The 22,616-nt window shown below is 38.4% G+C and overlaps 2 protein-coding genes across 6 annotated transcripts in view; one reads left to right on the forward strand and one right to left on the reverse strand.

Annotated features, from left to right (window-relative positions):
- Positions 1 to 12,315, forward strand: part of PDZD8 (PDZ domain containing 8) — a 63,331-nt gene extending 51,016 nt beyond the window's left edge. Inside the window, exons 4-6 of one of the 4 annotated variants that reach the window (XM_064269262.1) lie at positions 6,597 to 6,647; positions 6,838 to 7,000; positions 9,144 to 12,315. In XM_064269262.1, the coding sequence (XP_064125332.1) occupies positions 6,597 to 6,647; positions 6,838 to 7,000; positions 9,144 to 11,341 (2,412 nt within the window). In that variant the 3' untranslated portion in view covers positions 11,342 to 12,315. Of the gene's footprint in view, positions 1 to 6,596; positions 6,648 to 6,837; positions 7,001 to 9,143 lie in introns of those variants that run through there. The other 3 variants (XR_010318054.1, XM_003409106.4, XR_010318053.1) reach the window with 3 other exon arrangements.
- Positions 12,316 to 17,729: 5,414 nt separating this feature from the next.
- Positions 17,730 to 22,616, reverse strand: part of SLC18A2 (solute carrier family 18 member A2) — a 41,771-nt gene continuing 36,884 nt past the window's right edge. Inside the window, exon 14 of one of the 2 annotated variants that reach the window (XM_064269265.1) lies at positions 17,730 to 20,411. In XM_064269265.1, coding sequence (XP_064125335.1) covers positions 20,380 to 20,411 — 32 coding nt within the window. In that variant the 3' untranslated portion in view covers positions 17,730 to 20,379. The remainder of the gene's footprint in view (positions 20,412 to 22,616) is intronic. The other variant, XM_003409107.4, reaches the window with a different exon arrangement.

Raw genomic sequence — 22,616 nt, forward strand, 5'->3', positions numbered from 1 at the left:
ATGCCCCTGGGCCATGTAATGAGGCAGAGCAGTAATCATTTATATCTTCCCACCATATAGGGGACTAGAGAGTTCAGAGATAGTCCCAAAGAACTGTGAGAGGGCTTGGTAGACATTAGTGTCTACTAAGCATAGAAACCAAACTAAACCTGTTGCTGTGAAGTCAGTTCCAACTCATAGCAACTGCCTTACAGGGCTTCCAAGGCTGTGATCTTTATGGAAGCAGCCTGCCACATCTTTCTCTTGTGGAGCAGCTGGTGGGTTTGAACTGCCGACCTTTCGGTTGGCAGTAATAAGTATTACTAGTTTTATTCCTTCTTTCTATTATACAGTATCAGTCATGCCACAAAGTACAGGTTTAAGGAGCATGTTTATAGCAAATAGGTATTAATAAGTGTAAACTCCATATACATTTATTACAATATAATATACTGTAGGATCTTTTATTTGTTAAATAATCAGAATAAATAGGATTCTATGATGTGTTCTATCAAAAGCTGCTTCCTTTTCCTAATAAAATGTGTCCCGTTATGATGGAGTAGGAGTTTTCTCTCATTAAATCTCAACTGATACCATAATGGTTTTAATTTCCTTTTACGCCCTGCAGTCTTGACTCCGTCTCTTTGCAGTAATGTATGTCTTTATGGTTTGGCAAGGCCTGGAATGATAGCCTCTCCTACCCTACCCATCCTGCTGCCCCAACTCCAAGACTGTCTCTTCAAATTCTTCTTGTGCTTCAGGATGTAACCTAAATGTCATCCTCTTACACGAAGTTTTTCCCAGGCCACCCACCTGGAGGCGGTGTTGACCTCTCCTGAATTCCCATCACAAACATTATCCATATGTGTCTGGTTGCACATTGTGCTGCAGTCTTGAAGTATAGTTAGATACTCTCTTAAAAAAAAATGCTGACCAGTATGTAGATAATGGCCACAGTGCTTCTAGGGTCCTTGTTGGTCTGAGCAGTCTCAGGACCTTGGGGCTTATATAGTTTATATTACAGATTTGGCGTTGGAGGGTTCGGCCTAATAGTCCCAAACAAATTTCATGAATGTAAGCAGATGACTGCTTCAGAAGAGAGAGGGCCTTTGACCACATTTAGTATTTTTTTTTTCCCCCCTTGGGGGCAGAAGTCTTGATCCTCACTTGGGACACTGAGGGACCAGGTTGTCTTGTTCTCTAACAGAAACAGAAAGCAAAATTTCAGTCTCCAAAGATTGAGTGAGAAGTTCTATAGGTGTTGACTTTTATGTCATTGTAGCTTATCTGTTGGGATAGAGGAGAGCCCAGGTTTGGGTAGGACTTTAAAAACAAGCAGTTGACTTCCTATGAAAAAGGAAAAATGATTACATGATGATTGTTAAAAATGGGACTGAGGGCCTCCTGTCCATAATCTATATTTGTATTCATTAATACAGATTAATACAAATTCATTAATACAAATAATAAATTAAAAATCATATATTTTTTATTTATTCATTATCACAGACATTTTGCGTCTACTTTTACCCCCTTTTCTCCTTTTTAATAAAGATTTCATGATCATCAGTCTGGAGGACAATATAATATTGATCCATGTTCATTTTTTCTTCACTCTGCCCTTATTTGGCTGTAAGAAATGTAACTTTACTCTCCCTGCTGTCCCTTTTTCTTTCACTTATACTTAAATATGATGTGTGTCTTTAGTCTCCTGCATAGAAGAAACCTTCTAACGTGAAAAAAAAAAAAACAGAAACGTGCAACTGTGGAAAAGCAGGCCTTCACTGTCCTCAGTGTAATTTCTACTCCTCGGAAGTGCAGTTCATGATTGAACCCATTACTTCTAGTGGGTTTGAACACTGGTTGTTATTCCCTTACTAAATGTTGACATTTCAATCACCATCTTTGTCTTTTTTTATTAAGACAGTTTTTTAAAATCACATAATTATAAAATTACTTCAGTTTCCCAGTCTTGATCCTATAAAATACATTAACATTTGATGATATAATAATTAAAAGAAGCAAGAATAAACAGTGTCTGAAAACACACACACATGAAAATGTATCCCAAGTTTTTATTTTATTTACTGTTAAACTAAAAAATAATTAGGATAAATCTTTACATTTTTATCACTTGCACGTGGTTAAAAAAAAAAAGTATACAAAAGAACTTCTAATAGTGAGCCGCAGTACTCTTATCTCCCCAAGCTCCCCGCCTTCACACCGTAACAACCACTTTTCAACTCTTTTAAGGTGTTTCTGTTTTTCATTCACCTAGGGGTTACCTTTTCTTTTCTAGATAATATACGTATATCATCATTTCTCAATGTATCACATTTTAGACAACCTGCTGACTTTCCACTTTCACAGATGTCCCATATTACAGTAGAGCTACATCACAATTTATAGCGATTTCTAAACTTTCCCCTTCCCATCTTTATACCTTCCTTTTTTAAAAAAAATCGTATTACACCAACTATACCCTCCAAGTACAATGTTGAATTGAAGTGGTAAGAGCGGACATCCTTGCTTTATTCCTGATCTTAGGTAGAAAACATTGAATCTTCCGTCTTTGAGTATTATAGTCAATCTAGATTTTTGTCAGTGGCCTGTAACTGGGTTTGGGGCGTCCCCGTGTAGGCCCGGCCTGTAACTGAGGTTGGGGAGTCCCCGTGTAGGCCCGGCGTGTAACCGGGGTTGGGGCGTCCCCGTGTAGGCCCGGCCTGTAACCGGGGTTGGGGCGTCCCCGTGTAGGCCCGGCCTGTAACCGGGGTTGGGGCGTCCCCGTGTAGGCCCGGCCTGTAACCGGGGTTGGGGCGTCCCCGTGTAGGCCCGGCCTGTAACCGGTTTTGGGCGTCCCCGTGTAGGCCCGGCTTGCCACGGGTAGTTTCTAATCATGAATGGACATTGGATTTTGTTAAATGCTGTTTTTGAATTGTTAAAATTTTTATATGGTTTTTCTCCTTTGTTTTGATAATACGGTGAATTACTTTGACTGGTTCCTGGCTGTTAAGCCAACTCCACTTGGTTATGATGTATTATTTGTTTCATGTACTATTGAATTGAATTTTCTAAAAATTTGTTAAGAAATTTTGCATCCATGTTCATTAGAGATAGTAGCCTGTAGTTCTTTTTTATGTTTGTCTAGTATTTGGAATTAGTTAACGTGGGCCTTAACATATCATTGGAAACCCTGGTGGTGTAGTACTTAAGTGCTACAGCTGCTAACCAAGAGCTCGGCAGTTCGAATCCGCCAGGCGCTCTTTGGAAACTATGGGGCAGTTCTCTGTCCTATAAGGTCGCTATGAGTCTGTATCGACTCGACGGCAATGGGTTTGGTTTTTTGGCTTAAGGTATAATTTGGGAAGTGCTCTCTATTTTCTGAAAGATTCTGGATAAGATTGTTGTTATTCCTTACATAAGAATTCAGCCACAAAGTTATGAATTTGATGTACTTAATTGACATAGAAATTCAAAATTTATGTTTCTTTTTGAGTTAGTTTTATCATGTATATCTTTTAAGGGAATTTTTCCAGGTTGTCTACATTGTCAAATTTATTGTCCTGTGCTTTTAAAGTCTATAGGATCTGTAGTGATAGTCCCCTCTTTTATTCATGATACTGGTAGTAGGTATTTGGGGGGGGGGGGGCTGTTTTAATTCACAGGTGATTTAAATCTGGGATACATATTCCTGATAAATTGGATGACACATGGTTTAAAAAACAAAATGATCTTGAGTTAGTACAGAGGATCACATTAACAAGGTAACTCTTAATAAAACATAAATGTAAATTCTTTTGTACTTGCTAGAAATGAAAATTAACAGTACACTATTAAAAATATAGATGCATAAATGGGGGTGTTACCACAAATCACGGATTCGAGTGTCCTGCTGCAAAGCCAATACTGAGACAGGAGGGGGGTAAACAGCAAGAGGGCTTTACTGAATACTGGTATCCAAGGGACAGCGGGGATAGGTTCCTCCCAAATCCTGTCTGCCCCAAAAAGGCCAGCTGGAGGGTTTTACAGGGAAAGAAAACTCCGAGGAATCTGGAGAATTTTTAGTTCCCCTTTGAGGTGGTCTTGCAAACCGCCTGCCAGAGGTGATGATCTTTTCAGGATATTCTTAGGGTCCCTTCTGGTGTCATTAAAGTTTGGTCTTCTGATAGCACCATCTCCTGACTCCTCAGTTCCCAGATCCTATCACTTGTTTTTCATCTTTAGAGAGAAAACATAGGTTAATCTTAAACGTTTACAACATTAAGAGAGAAGAATCACAAGGCATGCTGTAGCTCACAGGGGTTTCATCAGTTCCCATGAACATTAACTATTCCACCATCTGAATGTTCAAGCAGTATTTTCCCATTCCAGAGGGAAATATATAATGCAATGTATTTTGTGGCTGTTCTTGTTTTAAAATAGTTTTACCCCAATAGTAATGTCAGTTTGGTTCCAAAAGTCAGGTATCATTTGATGGTCTTGTGAACATTACCTTCCACTAAAATAACAATTTTTATATGCTAATTATTTTAAATGCTTTGTTTTGTCAGGTTTTTTATTAAGATATTTTTATACTCTGAAACTCTTTATTCACTTTTAGAACTTAATTAAGATGGTTAAAGTTTCAGTTCAGGAGAGGCTAAAACTAATTCCAGAGCTAGGTATCATGTTTTTACTCAAATGACCTGAGCCTTCTGCATTTGTTTGCCAGCCGCGCCCACCCCCCATAAGGCACCGTCACAGGTGCCGCTGTGCCAGTCCTCTTCCACATGTTGCAGTAAAAAAAAAAAAAAGCATAGCACACTTACAAAAATAACTTGTGATGTCAGGGCACGGCCGACAAACAAATGCAGAAGGTGCACATTATTTGCGTAAAACATGGCTAAGTCAGCAGTGTGACCTGAAAAAGAAACAAAACCTTTTAACAAGAAAATAGAAGAATGAAATAGTGTCTTAAGTTCTATATAAGTATGAAGTTAGAGCATTTACTAATAATCAGTAGTAAAAGTAGGGGTGAAGGAGAGGTAATTTAGTATTTGGCTTTATTAATTATTCCCACTGGAAACCATCTTTTTCCATTTGGAATATGAACTTCAAGGATCATTTGAAATAAGAAAAGCAAAGGATAAAAATATGATTTACAGGCAGGAAAATAATTAAGAAAGTGAACTACATTAAAACCTGTACTAGCCTCAGCTCACTTCTCAACTCCATTGCCCCAACACCCACTCCATTTTTAAGAGCAAAGAGTAAATCACAGGAAAACACAGTCACGTCCAGGTGTTAATTTTGTTAATTTACAGTACTCAGACTCATACAGATTATTTATATACCCATTTGCTACCCATAGTTTTCAGTAATTGGAAAAATTTACATTCTGAATTTTAGCTTTTGCACTTTATATATTAAAAGTGTGCGCATATTCATGAATTTTTTATGTATTTCCAAGGGCTTTGTTAACTGAAAAGCACCTTAACATTATAAGGTGATTATTTACTCTTATCTATTTTTTTATTATAAGGCAGGATTAGGACAAATGTTTTTGGAAGTTTAAAAGCAAAATAGGGAGTTCCTAGGCGGCGCAAGCGGTTAAGCAGCTCACTACTAGCCAAAAGTTAGGGGGTTCGAACCCAGAGGTGCCTCAGAAGACAGGCCTGGTAATCTGTTCCTGAAATGTCACAGCCTTGAAAACCCTATGGAGCAGTGAGGTCACCATGAGCCTAAATTGGCTTGACGACAACAAACACAAATGTTTTTTGGAGGGGTTGTTTTTGTTTTTATTTTTGTGAACTTATAAGTAATCAAAAGCTTGATCACATTTCCAATTTCCTGAGCATACTGTGATTAAGGTTTTTCTAATTTAAAAGCAATTTTGCAAAACCTATTATTAACATTCAAATTAAAGAACAACTTTCCAGTGAGGACTCTTTTACTAGCCACCATCATTAGGTAGGAAAATGGAAATTCTAAATTTTAAGTGTGATTTGTATGTGAAAGCAATACTGACAGTGGCGTATTTCGACGTTAACAAGGTATTTGGCAAAGTCCTTCATGAGATTTCCTTGAGGAACAGGACTAAAATGTGAGCTGGATGATAATACAGTAAGACTGGTTTGTAATTGAACTCAAACACTGATTGAATTCTTGTCACCTGAAGGGATGTGGCATTCTAGCCTGGTCCACAGTTTTATCAGTGATATGAATGAATGGGGACAAGTAGCAGTTTCTTTTTTTTTTTAATTTACAGATGACGTAAATCTGGGACACATATTCCTGATAAATTGGATGAGAAATTAGTTTAGAAAACAAAGTGGTCTTGATGAGTTAGTACAGATGATCTCATTAACAAGATTACTCTTAATAAAACATAAATGTAAACACTTGTCCCTGCCAAACATGAAAATTTAATAATACACCATTAAAAATGTGAGATGTGAGTTTCCAAAGCAGATCTGATGACATAGACAGTTATTTCCATTATATTTGAAAAATATGCAAGGTTTAGAATTACATTCACAATGGGATCTCAATTTTGTGTTACAATGTGTTTAAAAATACAAAGTATTAGTGGTAGTACTAGATAGTATGATCGGGATGGTTTTCTTTTCTATTTCCAGATTTTCTCCACTGAGCATGGACCTTTAGAAAAGCACGCTGATGATGATAAGGTGTTTAAGTTTTTTTTTTATGGCTGCCTGTGCAATCTAAGAATATGCTTAAAGATATCCTCCCTCCTTCGTTGTCTGTAGTAATAGTCATAATGATGCCAAAGTCAGCATCAGCTGTGGTGCTCTGCTTTTGCTGTCTTGGTCCACTGCTGTCAATCCACTGAATCTGTTTTGTTTTTTCCTATCACAGGTTGAATTAGTAAAGGGGAATTTACAAAGTGTCGGACTTACACTTCGTCTCGTCCAATCCTCTGATGGGTATGCTGGGCACGTCCTAATTGAAACCGTGGCCCCAAACTCACCTGCCGCAATTGCGGAGCTTCAGCGGGGAGATAGACTTATTGCCATTGGAGGTAATGATGCTAATGTGCCGTATACTTCAGATTCGTGGGAAACTAGAACGTAGATGGGGGGTTTTCCTTCTCTTCTCCCTGCTTATTTCTATAATAAGCATATATTACTTTTATATTGGAAAGAAATTTTATTATAAATTGAAATCTGAAGGAGGCCTTAAAAATATACTTAAAACACATGTGTCGTTTTAGTCCCAGTAGATAAACCTTGGGGCCTTGGTGGTACAGTGGTTAAGAGCTCAGCTGCTAGCCATAAGGTTGGCAGTTCAAATCTACCAGCTGCTCCTTGGAAACCCTGTGGGGCAGTTCTTACTCTGTACTGTAAGGTTGCTGTGAATTGAAATCGATTTGATGGCAATGGGTTTTTGGTATATAAATCTTTAGACTACTGCTATATAACCTCCCTGATTTTCCTTCCTTTCCCACATTCTTCTACTCTATTTTCTTATTGAATGTGAAAGGGCGGCTCAGCAGTCAGCTTCCTGTACAACCACCACCATTTCTACTCTGAACCTAAAATTGGTAGTATTAGCATTACTACCCCCATCACTTAGGACTTGATAACAAACAAGAAAACTATATTCCTTGTCCCGAAGAGCACCTTGAACTATCCTATGGCCCCGTACTGTCCCTGAATGGCCTAGCCATTTGTTAGTATGCTGTCATTCAGCGTTCAGCCCAGATCACTGTTACTAGTGAAAAGATGTATCCCCTGCATGCCTTCCTGACAGTAGAATTGTTATCAAGGACAACAAAAATGCTTTGTTGATGGGCAGATTATTTCCTTGGATGTTTATGAATAAGGAGTAGGACGCACTGTGCACCCCAATGGGGAAAAAGTCCAAGCCCACCCCTACTAAACATATCAAAAGATTTCTTGAACATGTGGTTGCCGTTTAAGGACATTGGTGTGTTCTCTCTGCTAAGACAACAATGTATATAACAAAGTAGATCAGTTCCCAAAACAAGAAGCAGTTATCCTGTTACATGTCAAACAACCTCTGCCTTTAATTAAAATCCATAGTTACCATAAAATAATGAAAATGATTCAGTTGCAAACCTGTGAACCCAACAAAGTCAGTATTTTCCGTAGAAGTTCCACTGATCATGGCATAAGCAGCACTTCTTGAATTACACGTGTATTCCAGTCACCTGGACGTGGTGTTGAAGTGCAGCTTGTGATTTGGTGGACCTGGGGTGGGGCCCAAGATTTTGCATTTCCAACAATATGCTGCTGGGCCACAGGCACTTGGGAGAGCAAGGGCATAAAATAGACCTCATCCATTACGTAGTTGTTTAACGTAAATATGGGCTGTCGTCCCTCAATTAAAAACACAATTCAGTATAAAATTTTTATGTCCACAAGTACCTTGTTTTGGTTTTAACCACAAGATAAAATTCAGTTTTTTCTTTTTTATGTCCTTTTTTGGGCTTTTGTTTTAAACGACACAGATAGTAATACCAGACAGACAGACAGACCAGTCGATCCAAGAAATATAAATATTTGCAGAGCAAAAAAGCAAGTCTTGCCTTCATATCTCACGTTTTTAAAAAATAATATTTATTGGGCTGAGGGATAGGCTGCGTTTGATTGCAAATATAACGTACATTCATTGTAGACAAATCGGAACAGAACAGAACAAGCTTTTGTGTCTCTTTCTTGCCTTTTTTCCTATACATCCCCTGCCCCAACTCCAGGAGACAAGATTGAAAGCCTCCTGTGTTTTGTGTAATTGGCTTTCTTTTAATTTGTCAAACTTTTCCCCACGTCAGCAAGTATTTTAAAAAATGTTAATAGCTGCAAGTGGTTTATTTATATGGATATACAGTGATTTTGACAGGGAAATAACGTCATTTAACAGAAGAAAGAATGGGAAGCAATTATTTAGCATCTTGGCAGCCTTCTGGGGTTTTCATGTCATCATTTGGTTTGAGAGTAAAACATTTGCAGGATATTAGCACATTCAGGGTTTGAGAATCCATACGCTGATGTATCCTGAAGCCAAGTAAAATAGTTTTAAGGTTTTCCTGTTACCTTTTCATTAGTTAGATAATAATGAGGTAATGGCAATTGTATTTAACAAATCTCTAATATTTTTATTGTGGCAATTTACATGTTTTCCCTTTAAAAATCTGAATACAGGTGTGAAGATCACATCTACACTCCAGGTGCTGAAGCTTATCAAGCAGGCTGGTGACCGCGTCCTGGTCTACTATGAAAGGCCTGTTGGCCAGAGTAATCAAGGTGCAGTGCTTCAAGAGAACTTTGGACAATTGGAGGAGAACTTTCTGTCAGGTTCATGCCAACCAAATTATGAAGAGGAAGCAGCTGGGTTGGCAGTGGATGCTGAAAATAGAGACCTAGATTCCGAATTTGAAGACTTGGCAAGTGATGTCAGAGCACAAAATGAGTTCAAAGATGAGGCACAATCACTGAGTCACAGTCCCAAACGTACGCCAACAACACTTTCTATTAAACCCCTGGGAACTATATCACCAGTTTTAAACCGTAAATTAGTTGTAGGAAGTAACCCACCACTACCAAAACTTCCATCCAAAGAAGGAAGTAAACCCTTACCCCTAAAAACTTCTGAGACAACAGACCCAGCACAAGTGTCAAAACCCATCCAAGGATCTACTTTCAAACCCCCTGTGCCACCACGACCACAAATGAAAGTTCCTTTGCCTTCTGTTGATGCCCCAAATCAGGTAGAACCAGATGCTCTCGCTGAAAAGCCAGAGAAGGTACTGCCTCCTCCTCCTGCAGATAAAGCTGCTGACAAACAAGCAAAAAATGTGGATCACATAGAGGACGCAAGTGCATCTAAGCAGGTTCTAGTAAAGCAAGAAGTGGCTAAAGATTTTACTTCAGAAAGTCCCTGCCCTACTAAGGACAATTCAGATGACCCTCAAACATGGGAATCATCAGAAATTCCCTATCGTAATAAGCTAGGAAAATGGACAAGAGCAACCTGTTTCTTTGACATAGAAGCCTGCCACAGGTACTTAAACATTGCACTGTGGTGCAGGGATCCTTTCAAGCTGGGAGGCCTCATCTGTTTGGGGCATGCTAGTTTAAAACTAGAAGAGGTGGCTTTAGGATGCTTAGCTACATCAAACATGGAATACCTTTCAAAATTCAGATTGGAAGCCCCGTCACCTAAGGCAATGGTCACTAGAACCGCCCTACGCAATCTGAGTATGCAAAAGGGATTCAATGACAAATTTTGCTTTGGTGATATTACTATTCACTTCAAATATTTAAAAGAAGGAGAAGCAGACCACCATACAGTTACTAACTTAGAGAAGGAAAAAGAACTTCATTTGGTGGAGGAGGTTTCTGCCCTACCTAAAGAGGAGCATTTTGTCGGACAGATGGGTTTAACAGAAAATAAACATAGTTTCCAGGATACTCAGTTCCAGAACCCAACTTGGTGTGATTACTGTAAGAAAAAAGTTTGGACTAAAGCTGCTTCCCAGTGTATGTTTTGTGCTTATGTCTGCCATAAAAAATGTCAAGAAAAGTGTCTAACCGAGACTCCTCTTTGTGGAGCGACTGATAGGCGAATGGACCGGACCCTGAAAAACCTCCGGTTGGAAGGACAAGAAACCCTCTTAGGGTTGCCTCCTCGAGTCGATGCCGATGCTAGCAAGACAGTCAATAAAACAACAGGTTTGACAAGGCACATTATCAACACTAGCTCTCGTTTGTTAAATTTACGTCAGGTTTCTAAAACTCGCCTTGCTGAACCAGGAACTGACCTGGTAGAACCTTCACCAAAACACACACCCAACACATCAGACAATGAAGGCAGTGACACAGAGGTATGTGGTCCAAACAGTCCTTCTAAACGGGGAAACAACACAGGAACAAAGTTAGTTAGGAAGGAGGGTGGTCTGGATGACAGTGTCTTCATTGCAGTTAAGGAAATTGGTCGTGATCTGTACAGGGGCTTGCCTACAGAGGAAAGGATCCAGAAATTAGAGTTCATGTTGGATAAACTGCAAAATGAAATCGATCAGGAGTTGGAACATAATAATTCCCTTGTTAGAGAAGAAAAAGAGACAACTGATACAAGGAAAAAATCACTTCTTTCTGCTGCTTTGGCCAAATCAGGTGAAAGACTGCAAGCTCTAACACTTCTTATGATCCACTACAGAGCAGGCATTGAAGATATCGAATCTCTAGAAAGCCTGTCATTAGACCAGCACTCCAAAAAAATAGTCAAGTACACAGATGATACAGAAGAAGACCTTGACAATGAGATAACCCAACTAATAGACTCTCAGCCATTCAGCAGCATGTCAGATGACTTGTTTGGCCCATCTGAATCCGTGTAATAGGCTGTTTGTTTAAGCTTCAAAGTGATTGGGGAAAAGTCGCGTCAAAAATACCACAGATATGACCACATTTAAACTCTTATGATGTACTTTGATCTGCTTTTCCAGTTATTTGCTTATGTAAGAACAAGAATGAAAGAGGTTTTCCAGCAAAAACATGACTGGCTCACTAAATTGATTGTTTCAGAGTACATTTATAGCTATGCTTTTTGGGTTTATACTGGGAATTTATTTTTACTAATTTATTTTTAACTTTTTCTAATTATGTAAGCTAATTTTTCATGTTTATGGAGGTGTGGATGTCTCACTGTGTTATTTTCCTTCCTCTTAGTTTTCGAATTAGTGTTAAATAAGATACAGTCAGGCCCCAGGTTATGAACATCTGGTGTACGTACAACCTATAGTTATGAACCAACCCCCATAAAACCTAATATATAAAAAATATGAGGTACATTCAATGCTCCTTTGCGTAGCGCATCAAAACATTATTACTGTGTTATTGTGTTAAAGATGTTTTAGTGTATCCAGAAGTGTTTCTTTAATGTTTTTATGCATAGAAAGGTACACTATATACTATATACTAAGACAAACATTTGACTAACTGACGTTAGATACGAAGCATACCTAACCGTTCCAACTTACATACAAATTCCACTTAGAGACAGACTTAGGAACGGAATCCATTCGTGATCTGGGGGCTGCCTGTACTGTCCAGATTCTTGAAATGTTTTCACTTCCATCACAGCTCTGACAACAGATTTGCTGCCCAAATTCGCAACAGCAATCACTGAGGGAACAGATTTTGAATTTTTCTTTTACATTGTTACAAAGTTTGTCATCTGTACTTGCTTGGAATTTTTGTTATTTTGGGTTTTTTGGGTGCTTTTTGTTTTGTTTTTGCCAAATGTAATATGAAAGCAGATATTGCAGCTTTAGTCCGTTATGCTGATTTAGTAAAAAAAAAAAAAAAATTACATATGTTGCTTGCTTTCTATGCTTCTGTGAAATTTTTTTCCTAAAGCTTCTGTGCAATTGAAGTATAGTGAGAATATAGTGATTTATTTGAAGAGCTTGCATTGAAAAACAAAATGTAATGGGTAATAAATATAGAATGCACTTGGTCAAGAATTTTCTGGAGAGGATACCAAGAGTTAATTACTGAAAAACAGTAACCAGTAGGATTTTGAGATAAAATCTTTCCAAATGTTGATGCTTTCCTTTCAGATGGAAGTTCTAAACATTTTTGATTATTTTCCATCTTCAGTTCTTCCATAGGAAATAAAGCATGTACAAGGATGCTTAAAGCTTCAGAGGACTGTTCTTAAAATGGCTATTTTGATAACTGGTTTTGTTTTAGATACATTTTCATATAGGAATATCGTGAAGGAGCAGGATCATGCAAAATGTGTTTATTGCTTCCTGATGTCTTACATTCGGGCTTAAAGGAATGAGAATCACCCTGGATACTTCTGTAGTTCAGACTATGTTCATCTGTTAACAAATACGAGAAATAAATAAAAGTAGGCAGTATAGATACATAAGAATTGGGGCCAGTTCTCTGAAAATGAAGATCTGCTATGATACTAAATCTATCTTGTGGATCCCAGTATCACATGACCTATGGGAAACGTGTTAGTGCGACCTCTGTTGGTATACAGTAAAAGCTTTCTCCTTTTATATACCTATAATATATACGTATGCATATATGTTTCCCTTTTGTAGGTAATTACTATGATAATTAATACATAGTGAATCTGACGTGGATTTAAAACTAGATGGAATAGGTTTTATTGCTGGCAAGAAAAGGCATAGTCTAATATTAAAAGATTCTGGCCCGGGTCTGCAGCCCAGGACACCGTACAAGGGTTTAAGTTCAACCTCTTCCATTAGTGAACTATGTAACCATAGGCAAATCAGAAAGGGGCTTCTTGCTGCAGTTTCCCCATCTCTAAAATGGGAATAATAATACTTACCTCACTAACTCACAGGATCATTGTGAGGAAAACGACAGCATATAATGGCAGAAGTGCTTGAAAAGTAAAAAGCTATACAAATAAAAAGTATTATATATATGGGTCACAAAAATTTTTTGAGGGTAGAAAGTTTATTTCACTTTTAAAATCAATAGCCAACTCTCGTTCCTGTTGTTAATTTTATTATTAAGTGAAATATAAGACCACTGCCTTTCTTGGCCAGGTTTATAGCAAAAAAATATGTATGTACGCCCTTTTTTAATTTAAGCGTGCTCTGCAGTTTTTAAGAACACTGCTGTAGAAGACTTTACACCAAGTTCTCTGAAAGCTGAAATATCATTGTTCCATAATTTTTGCTTGAAAGAGTCTACCCAATGCAATAACCAAGTTTCACGTTATCATGAAAAATAACTTTACCATTACACCTGGAAGGTGAAGTGTCTTTGAGTGGCTGGTGTTCACGGATTACACAGTGGAAGTTTTAGTGACATCCAAGAATAGTGCTGAAACTGATACATTTGAAAGAGCTATAGAAATAATGCAAATCATTGGTTTCGTAAGAATCTCTTCATGTTTTAAAAGTATTTAACTCTGTAGAACCACAATTATGGAAAGCTCAGTAATGCTGCTAATGATATTTGTAAAATACACATTTAATGTAGTGCACTATTTTTATATATACTGGAGAGAGGTGATTAGAGGCGTCACAGTTGTACTCAGTGCCAGGGGAGACCACTCAAATAGCCTAAGGTATAGTAAGATACAAGGTTTCAATGAAAAAATTGTAATATATTACACTCCTGATGTAATCCTGCTGCCATGCTATGTTATCAATAGCTTTAAAAAAAATAATAAAGACTACCACAGAAAACAAGAATATCTTCATTTTGCTGACATCTAGAAAAAGGCAATGGTTGCTGCATACCTATGGAAATAAATTTGCTCATGCAAATAAGCTGAACAGTATACTTTGGCTAAACAAAATTGCTGTTTTGCAAACTGCCTAAAAGCAGTAAATTTTTTTCACTGTTAAACTTCCTTAACTGTGAAATAATTGGATTTATGAATTTGCCTCTGTTATATATAGTCTCATAGCGACCCTCTAGGTCGCTATGAGACTATATATAACAGATCGCTATGAGTCAGAATGGACTCGACGGCCCTGGGTATGTATAGAGATCGTTGTTAGGTGCTGTCAAGTCACTTCTGACTCACAGTGACCTTATATAAGACAGAACAAAACACTGCCCCATCCTGTGCCATCCTCACAATCATTGTTACGTTTGTGCCCATTGTTTCAGCCACTTGTGTCAATTCATCTCATTGTGGGTCTTCCTCTTTTCTGCTGACCCTCTACCAAGCGTGATGTCCTTCTCCAGGGACTGGTCCCTCCTGATAACATGTCCAAAGTACGTAAGACGGAGTCTCACCGTCCTCACATCTAAGGAGCATTCTGGCTGTACTTCTTCCAAGAGAGATTTGTTCATTTTTCTGGCAGTCCATGGTATATTCAATATTCTTTGCTGACACCATAATTAAAAGGGGTCAATTCTTCAGTCTTCCTTATTCATTATCCAGCTTTCACATGAATATAAGACAACTGAAGATGACTTCGGTCAGGTACACCTTAGTCCTTTGCTTTTTAACACTTTAAAGAGGTCTTTTGCAGCAGATTTGCCCAGTACAATGCATCATTTGATTTCTTGACTGCTGCTTCCATGGTCGTTCATTGTGGATTCAAGTAAAATGAAATCCTTGACAGCTTCAACGTTTTCTACATTTATCATGATACTGCTTATTGGTTTAGTTGTGAGGACTTTTGTTTTCTTTATGTTGAGGTATTGTTATCCATACTGAAAGCTGTAGTCTTTAATCTTCATCAGTAAATGCTTCAAATCCTCTTTATTTTCAGCAAGAAAGGTCGTGACATCTGCTGTATCACAGGTTGTTAATGCATCTTCCTCCAATCCTGATACCGCATTCTTCTCCATATAGTCAGCTTCTCAGAGAATTTGCTCGGCGTAACAAACAGATTGAATAAATACGTTGAAAGGATACAACCCTGAGGCACGCCTTTCCGATTTCAAACCATGCAGTATCCCCTTGGATAGTTGAACAACTACCTCTTGGTCTGTGTAAAAGTTCCATATGAGCACATTTAGGTGTCCTAGAATCCCCACTCTTTGCAATGTTACCCATAATTTGTTATGATCCACACAGTCCAATGCCTTACACAGGTAAACATCTTTCTGGTATTCTCAGCTTTCAGCCAAGGTCCGTCTGACATCAGCAATGATATCCCTCGTTCCACGTCCTCTTTTGAATCCAGCTTGAATCTCTCTGCCAGTTCTCTATTGATGTACTGCTGCAGCCATTTTGAATTATCTTCAGCAAAATTTTACTTGTGTGTGATACTAATGATACCGTTTGATAATTTCCACATTCTGTTGGATCACCTTTCTTTGAAATGGGCACAAATAACAGGTCTCTTCCAGTTGGTTGGTCAGACAGCTGTCTTCCAAATTTCTTGGTATAGACAAGTGCGTGCTTCCAGGACTGCATCCGTTTGTTGAAACATCTCAGTTGGTAAACCATCAATTCCTGGAGCCTTATTTTTTGCCAGTGCCTTCAGTGGAGCTTGGACTTCTTCCTTCAGTACTGTCGGTTCTTGATCATATGCTGCCTTCTGAAATGGATTAATGCCAACCAGTTCTTCTTGGTACAGTGACTCTGTATTCTCACCATCTTCTTTTGATGCTTCCTTTGTCGTTCAATATCTTGCCCTTAGAATCCTTCAATATTGCAACTTGAGGCTTGAATTTTTTCTTCTTTCGAAAGAACTAAAATGCCGAGCACGTTCTTTTGGTTTTCTAACTCCAGGTCTTTGCACGTTTCATTTTAATACTTCACTTTGTCTTCTCAGGCCACCCTTTGAAATCTTCTGTTCAGCTCTTTTGCTTAATCATTTCTTCCTTTCATTTCAGCTATTCCAAGTTCAAAAAAAGCAAGTTTCAGAGTCTTTGACATCCATTTTGGTCTTTTTTTTTTTTTTTTTTTATCTATTTAATCTTTTGCTTTATAGTGATTAACTATTTAAAATGCAGTTTCTACATTGGTATTTAGATGAATGGGTTAGACAGTCACACTGAACAACACAGCATAGTTTTGCAATCAATTAACATGCTACATTTCTTAATATCACACTTTATATTCTTAAATATCAGAAGTTGCTGATATTTTGTGATTCTGAGAGGAGAAACCACAAGTTAAAATTTTTGGAGGTGCTGTCAATTTCCAAATTTAAGAGTGTATCTGAATTTTTTAAAGGGCAATTTCAAAATGCTGTAAAATCTGTGAATGCTAGAACCTGTGTAAGGTGGAAAACTGTCAGAGAAGGAAAACGCAAATATTTTCCACTAGTACAGAGCAGTGGAAAAGTGATAAGGCTGCACCCTGTCATAGGCAGAAAACTTGTGAGACCTGGAAAAACAAAGCAGTCCTGTCGAGTTCCAGCTTTTACAGGTTTCGCTGTATTTGCCTCTTGGATGGCACAATAGTGAAGAGCTTGGCTGCTAACCAAAAGCTCAGCAGTTCGAATCCACCAGCCGCTCCTTGAAAACCCAATGGGGCAGTTCTACTCTGTCCTACAGGGTCACTATGAGTTGGAATCAATCCAATGGCAACGGGTTTGGTTTTTTTTAATAGTAAAATGGAGCCCTGGTGGCACAGTGGTTAAGAGCGTGGCTGCTAACCAAAAGGTTGGCAGTTTGAATCCACTAACCCCTCCTTGGAAACCCTATGAGGCAGTCTGCTCTGTCTTACAGGGTCACTATGAGTCAGAATCAACTTGACAGCAATAGGTTTGGTTTAGGAATTGGTTTTTAATAGTAAAAAAGACCATAAATCCCCTAAAATTGATAAATTTAAAATCATCTTAATTTTAAAATGTATTCTTTATTTCTAAATTGACACCAGTTTTGTCTTTAAAAAAGGGAGGGGGCTCCTCTAATCCCTTACTGAGTCAGTCTCCTTTGAGATCTGATTAAAGGTGGGGACTCACCCCTGTAAGATATACATGTGCACGCCATTCCAAATGTCCTCAATTTCAAGGTTCTGGAAACTCCACAGGCCCCAGGTTAAGGAGCCCTGTGTCAAATGGCAAGATATTGTAGTTATTTTCATCAGATACAGTTAGTTATTCACAGAAATTAGGACAACAGTATTGCAACTTCAGAGTTACAGGGATAAACCTACTGGGTTTTTCTACATTGATACAATATGGTTAGTTACATATTTTAGTTTAAAATAAACTGTGCCCAAAACTATGGTTCAAACTAACCTGGAGTAGATTTTACCTGATGCCTGTAAGCAGGGCAGAATAATTTTTATGTAAATATCCACAGTCATAATGATAACCTTGTTATGTATTTTATTATAACAATGTCTAGTTCATAAAGAAATACAAACAGGCACAGTACAATGTTCAGAATATTTATTAAGTAAACTAGCTAAAACATGACTTGGACAGACAGACTTAGCAGTCAAAAGAAAGAATTGATTATTCATGTACCTCATTAGGGTTTTTGTTACAGGCAGTCCCTGACTTATGACATATTCAAGTTACAAAGAACCACACTTAGAACCAGCTCTTTTTTTTTTCCTTTGGAGGGGAGGGAAGGGGTTGTACATCTTCTGTTAGTAATATGTCCTACATACAGCGTTGCAGCATGTAATTTGCTGATGTTATCATTCTCAGAGGTTCACTCACAGATGTTCAAAGATCAGATTTATAAAGATACAATGAAAGGCAATAATGATGAAAACAACAACAAAAAAAAGATACTCGACTTACGTCAGAACCAACTTATGACGGAGTCGTCAGGATGGAACGCATTGTATTACCAGGTAGAAACAGAAACCACCTCTGTTCAAAAACAAATGTCCAGAGAACTACACATTCTTTGTTGTGATACATAAATAATAATAACAAACACTTTCACAGTCTTGCTAACCGAAAATATTAGTCACAAAGACCTTGCCATTTCGTTTTTTTAACCCCCTCAGATATTACTGATCTCTTTGCTCCCAAAACAGCCCTGGAAAACACATTATCTTTTATGTTATCCCTGGGGATGAACAGCGATCCTGCCTTTGTGAGTCATTCTTGAAGAAACCAAAGCCTTAAAGGCAAAAATTAAATAGCAATAAATTGTATTCTTGGGGGTGGCAGGGGAACCAAACATGCTCTAAAAGGATGGATTTATAAGATGTTCTTTTGTTAATCTCTCTTCCTATTGAAGCAGAGGATAATCCTGCCTTTTTATTTTAGCCATGTAAGAGTGCCTCCAGAGCCACCTTCCAGAACAGCAGACTTGATGAAGTTGCCCAATGCAAATAATTAAATAGGAATCCTGCTTGCTTTAAACACACTGCACTTGAAAACCAGACTCTAAATCATCATGAGAGCTTCATAAAGCAAATAGAAATGAAGTATTAGCTGCTTTCCTAGAGAATAAGAAATAGTCATAAGATTGAAGTCTTTGTTCTAAAGCATTTTCACCTCGATGTCCAAGTAAACAGTAACACAATTTTAACTTAATGAAGAACTGGCATTAGGTAAGTTTTGTTTATGATTACAGAAATGCAGAATTAACAAGTATTATTTTGACATTTCACACTTTCTTCACACTCCAAACATGCCTCATACAAAACTTGATGTAAACTGACATTTTCACTAACACGGTATTTGCTGTTAGGTTGAAAAGACGCATCAATATTGTCATGCTTAGAAAAACTACATACACAGCACAAGATGGTATGTTAAAACATAAGACATTTTTAGATGTTTGGTTTTCCTTTTCTGCCTGTGAAAGGGGGTATGTCCTAACCACCCTATCACTTTGACCTGTTTTCATAAAATGCAATTCAACAATTCCATTCCTTCATTTAAAGTTTGTTTTCACATTGATGTGAACAACTTTCAGAAGTCTAGAAAACAATAGAGTTTCAGACAACGCAAAATTAATAGATCTCTAGAAAACACTTAACCAAAGAGGTCAACTATAGTCTGATTTTTCATGTCATAGCAGCTATTACCTTTTTAGATTTCTAAAACTTGAACAAGATGTTGATTTATCTTACCTCAACAGTGTAAAACCGTACCCTCAATTTTCTTTCATCCAACAAAACAATCCAGCATACATCTTAAAGGAAAAGCTTCTAGTTGTTCATAACTATATGTTTGGGTGCTTTTCTCTGTTTTCCCAGCATTTACTATTTTCCCCTTATTAGCATTAATGTTCACTGCAAACCACAGGACATGTAAACATAATTTATAACCACCTGTTTACAGACTGGTGATTACACAGAAAACTAATGCCAGCTAAGATTTACGGGTAAGTCCAAAAGATGACTGACTCAAGTTCCTGTCCTGTGCACTTGCGATAGCTAGCTTTTAACTCGTAAACATATTGATAATAATTACAAGTTAACGCAGTACTCGTTCCGAGTCACTATATAGCATGCTGTCTTACTTGATTCTGTTTTTCAGACTTCCTCCTAGCTTCTCATTGTTGGAAGAGTCTCAGAGATAATGTGTGCTTTAGTTGTAAACACTCATTACCAATATTCAGAAAAAATAGAGGATTTTTTTTTTTGCCAAGTGTTCATGAATGTAAGTTAAAAAATTATATTTGATTTGAATTCAAATATTTATAGATTTACACTATACCTATTTCACCAAAATATACTGTGTAATATTTAATAAAACCAAATACATAAAATAAAGTTTTCAACACTGTTTATACAAACCCCTAGAAAAGCTTCTGTTTCTTTATAAGGCTGTTGGCAAGCGATCATAACCATGGAAAAGAAATAATAACCTTTGGTTGCTTTACTCTTTCACAAGGGACAGATGGTATGACTAAGACAGGCTGGATTTCACTGGCAACACTGTTTTATACAATTAAATACTTTGATGACTTTGGAGGCTCTCAGTCACTTTCAGATTCTTCATCGTCACCTATTGGATATGACTGGATGTTATTCTGAGTGTACATTTTTGTTTTAATGGGGCAGTTGTGATCCATGAGAATAGCCTAAAAGAGAGCAAATGAGAGGTATATTAACTTCTTGTTTCATGAAGATAAGATGATTTTAGCCTACTCGTCAGCTGCCAACCCAAGTCATCAGCTGCAAACTCAATTCTGTTTTTTAGTATGCTTTTTGCCAGGTGGGTTGATACTTGTATTTAATAAACAGTCCAGTTTCTACAAATAACTGGAGCAAAAGACATTGTACACCATGAACAATTTCCCTGTGTGGCTGTGTTTAATTCTGCATTCCCACCCCCCCATAGCCAAATGCCCCATTTCCTTGGATTAGTGATTCTCAAAGAAATGTGCCACAAATCACTGTGAGGGGGTGGAAGGGCAGGGCAGGTGAATAGGAAATTCCAGTCCCTACTTGACCCTTGGAGCCCTGGTGATGCGGTGGTTAAGAGCTCAGGCTGCTGGCCAAAAGGTTGGCAGTTCAAATCCACCAGGCACTCCTTGGGAACCCTATGGGGCAGTTCTGCTCTGTCCTATAGGGTCTCTGTGAGACAGAATTGACTCCACGGCAAGGGGTTTTGGGTTTTACTCTACCCTCAGAGCCCTGGCGGTACAGTGGTTAAGAGCTCAGGCTGCTAAACAAAAGGGCAGCAGTTCAAATCCACCAGCCACTCTTTTGGAAACGCTCTTTGAGGCAGTTCTGCTCTGTCCTATAGGGTCGCCATGAGTCTGGGTCAGCTCAGCGGCAATGGGTTTGGCTTGGTTTTTTGTTCTCTACCCTTGCATGACAGTGGTGTCAACAGGCTACATGTCATTATCTAGGAGTACAGCACAGTTAAACAGCTGCCCAGTTTATTGGGCACCTCCTACATTTTGCACATCAGTGCCCTGAAAGAACATCCTAGTTAGTTAAGATTCTAAACCAGCAACCTACCTTTTAGCATAGATATCACATGAGTCAATGAGGTAGTCTAGGGTTCACAGGTGCAATGCTCACTGTGGGTTAGTGCTTGGGGAAAGCTATACGCAATAGGTGGGAGTTGAGCTGGGCCTTGAAAGATGGAAAGGATTTGGACAGCATGAGAGGTGGGAATGAACAGTGCATGAATTATTTACCAAAGGGAACGTTAAGTATAACCAGCCACGGGGTAAGCCAGCCTCACCACGACAGAGACCTGATGATGAGGTACAGTGAGATAGTAGTTGAAAATCTCAGTCACAGACAGCCTGCAGGGCCTTGAATGCCAGGCAAGGGGGTGTGACCCTCAGTTGGCCCACAGGCAGCAAAGTAGCCTTGTAAAGGAGGGCTGTCACACCACTTATACATAACGGCTTTCTGTCTCTTGGTTCATCCACACTAGCCCTGACTGAGTGTGTGTTATGTACTGGGCACATAATACAGACTCAATACAAAACTGCTGTAAGGGAAGACAGTCAGGCCAGTTAGCTGACATCATACAGACGTAATGATCAGAATTTCTCAGTTCAGCCAAACACTATTTGTCAACACAGCCTATTTATTTTTCGTAAAGAAGTTTTCTTCCTTGAAATATTGTTTTCTATCCTTGAATCTCATGAGGTGAGTAGTCAGGATTGTATCTTTTAACCTAGCTTGTTGGCTTCTGAACCTGTTTTGAAAGATTTATTGTGCAATAATATATGCTTAAAGTTATACGTGATTAAATAAGCCAAAAGGCATGAAATGTTTCCAGGTGCCATGGAAAGACAGACATGAACAGCATGAACTGGTGAGTGACAGGTATAAGGAGTGGCCACAAAGCAGCCAGTTTATCTAGACCAGCACTCTGTGTGTGCATTGCTGTGGAGAGAAAGATGTACTTAGCTCTCAGGTAAGAGAAGAAATGGGGAGAGGCTAGAGTTTGAATTCAGAGCAAACCCAATTACTCATAGCTGAGCCCTATTGCTGTTGCTGTTAGGTGCTGTCGAGTTGATTTTCAACTCATAGTGATCCTAGAAATGCCCCATAGGATTTTCTAGGCTGTCATCTTTACAGGAGCAGATCACCAGGTCTTTCCGTCACAAAGCCACTGGTGGGTTCAAAACTCCAACCTTTTGGTTAGCAGCCCAGCCTCTGCCAAATGCCTAGTTTCATGTCAGTTACAGAGCAAAGTTAGGATAGACAAAGTCATCAAAACGTGTGGGCCAAATGAAGTATGAAAGTAATGCAAGGATTAAGCTGGGATAACTGGAAAAGTAAAAGCATTAAAAGGTAAGAGCTTCAGGCTTTGAGAC

Source organism: Loxodonta africana, chromosome 16, assembly GCF_030014295.1.
Source record: "Loxodonta africana isolate mLoxAfr1 chromosome 16, mLoxAfr1.hap2, whole genome shotgun sequence".
In the NCBI taxonomy this organism is placed as follows: domain Eukaryota; kingdom Metazoa; phylum Chordata; class Mammalia; order Proboscidea; family Elephantidae; genus Loxodonta; species Loxodonta africana.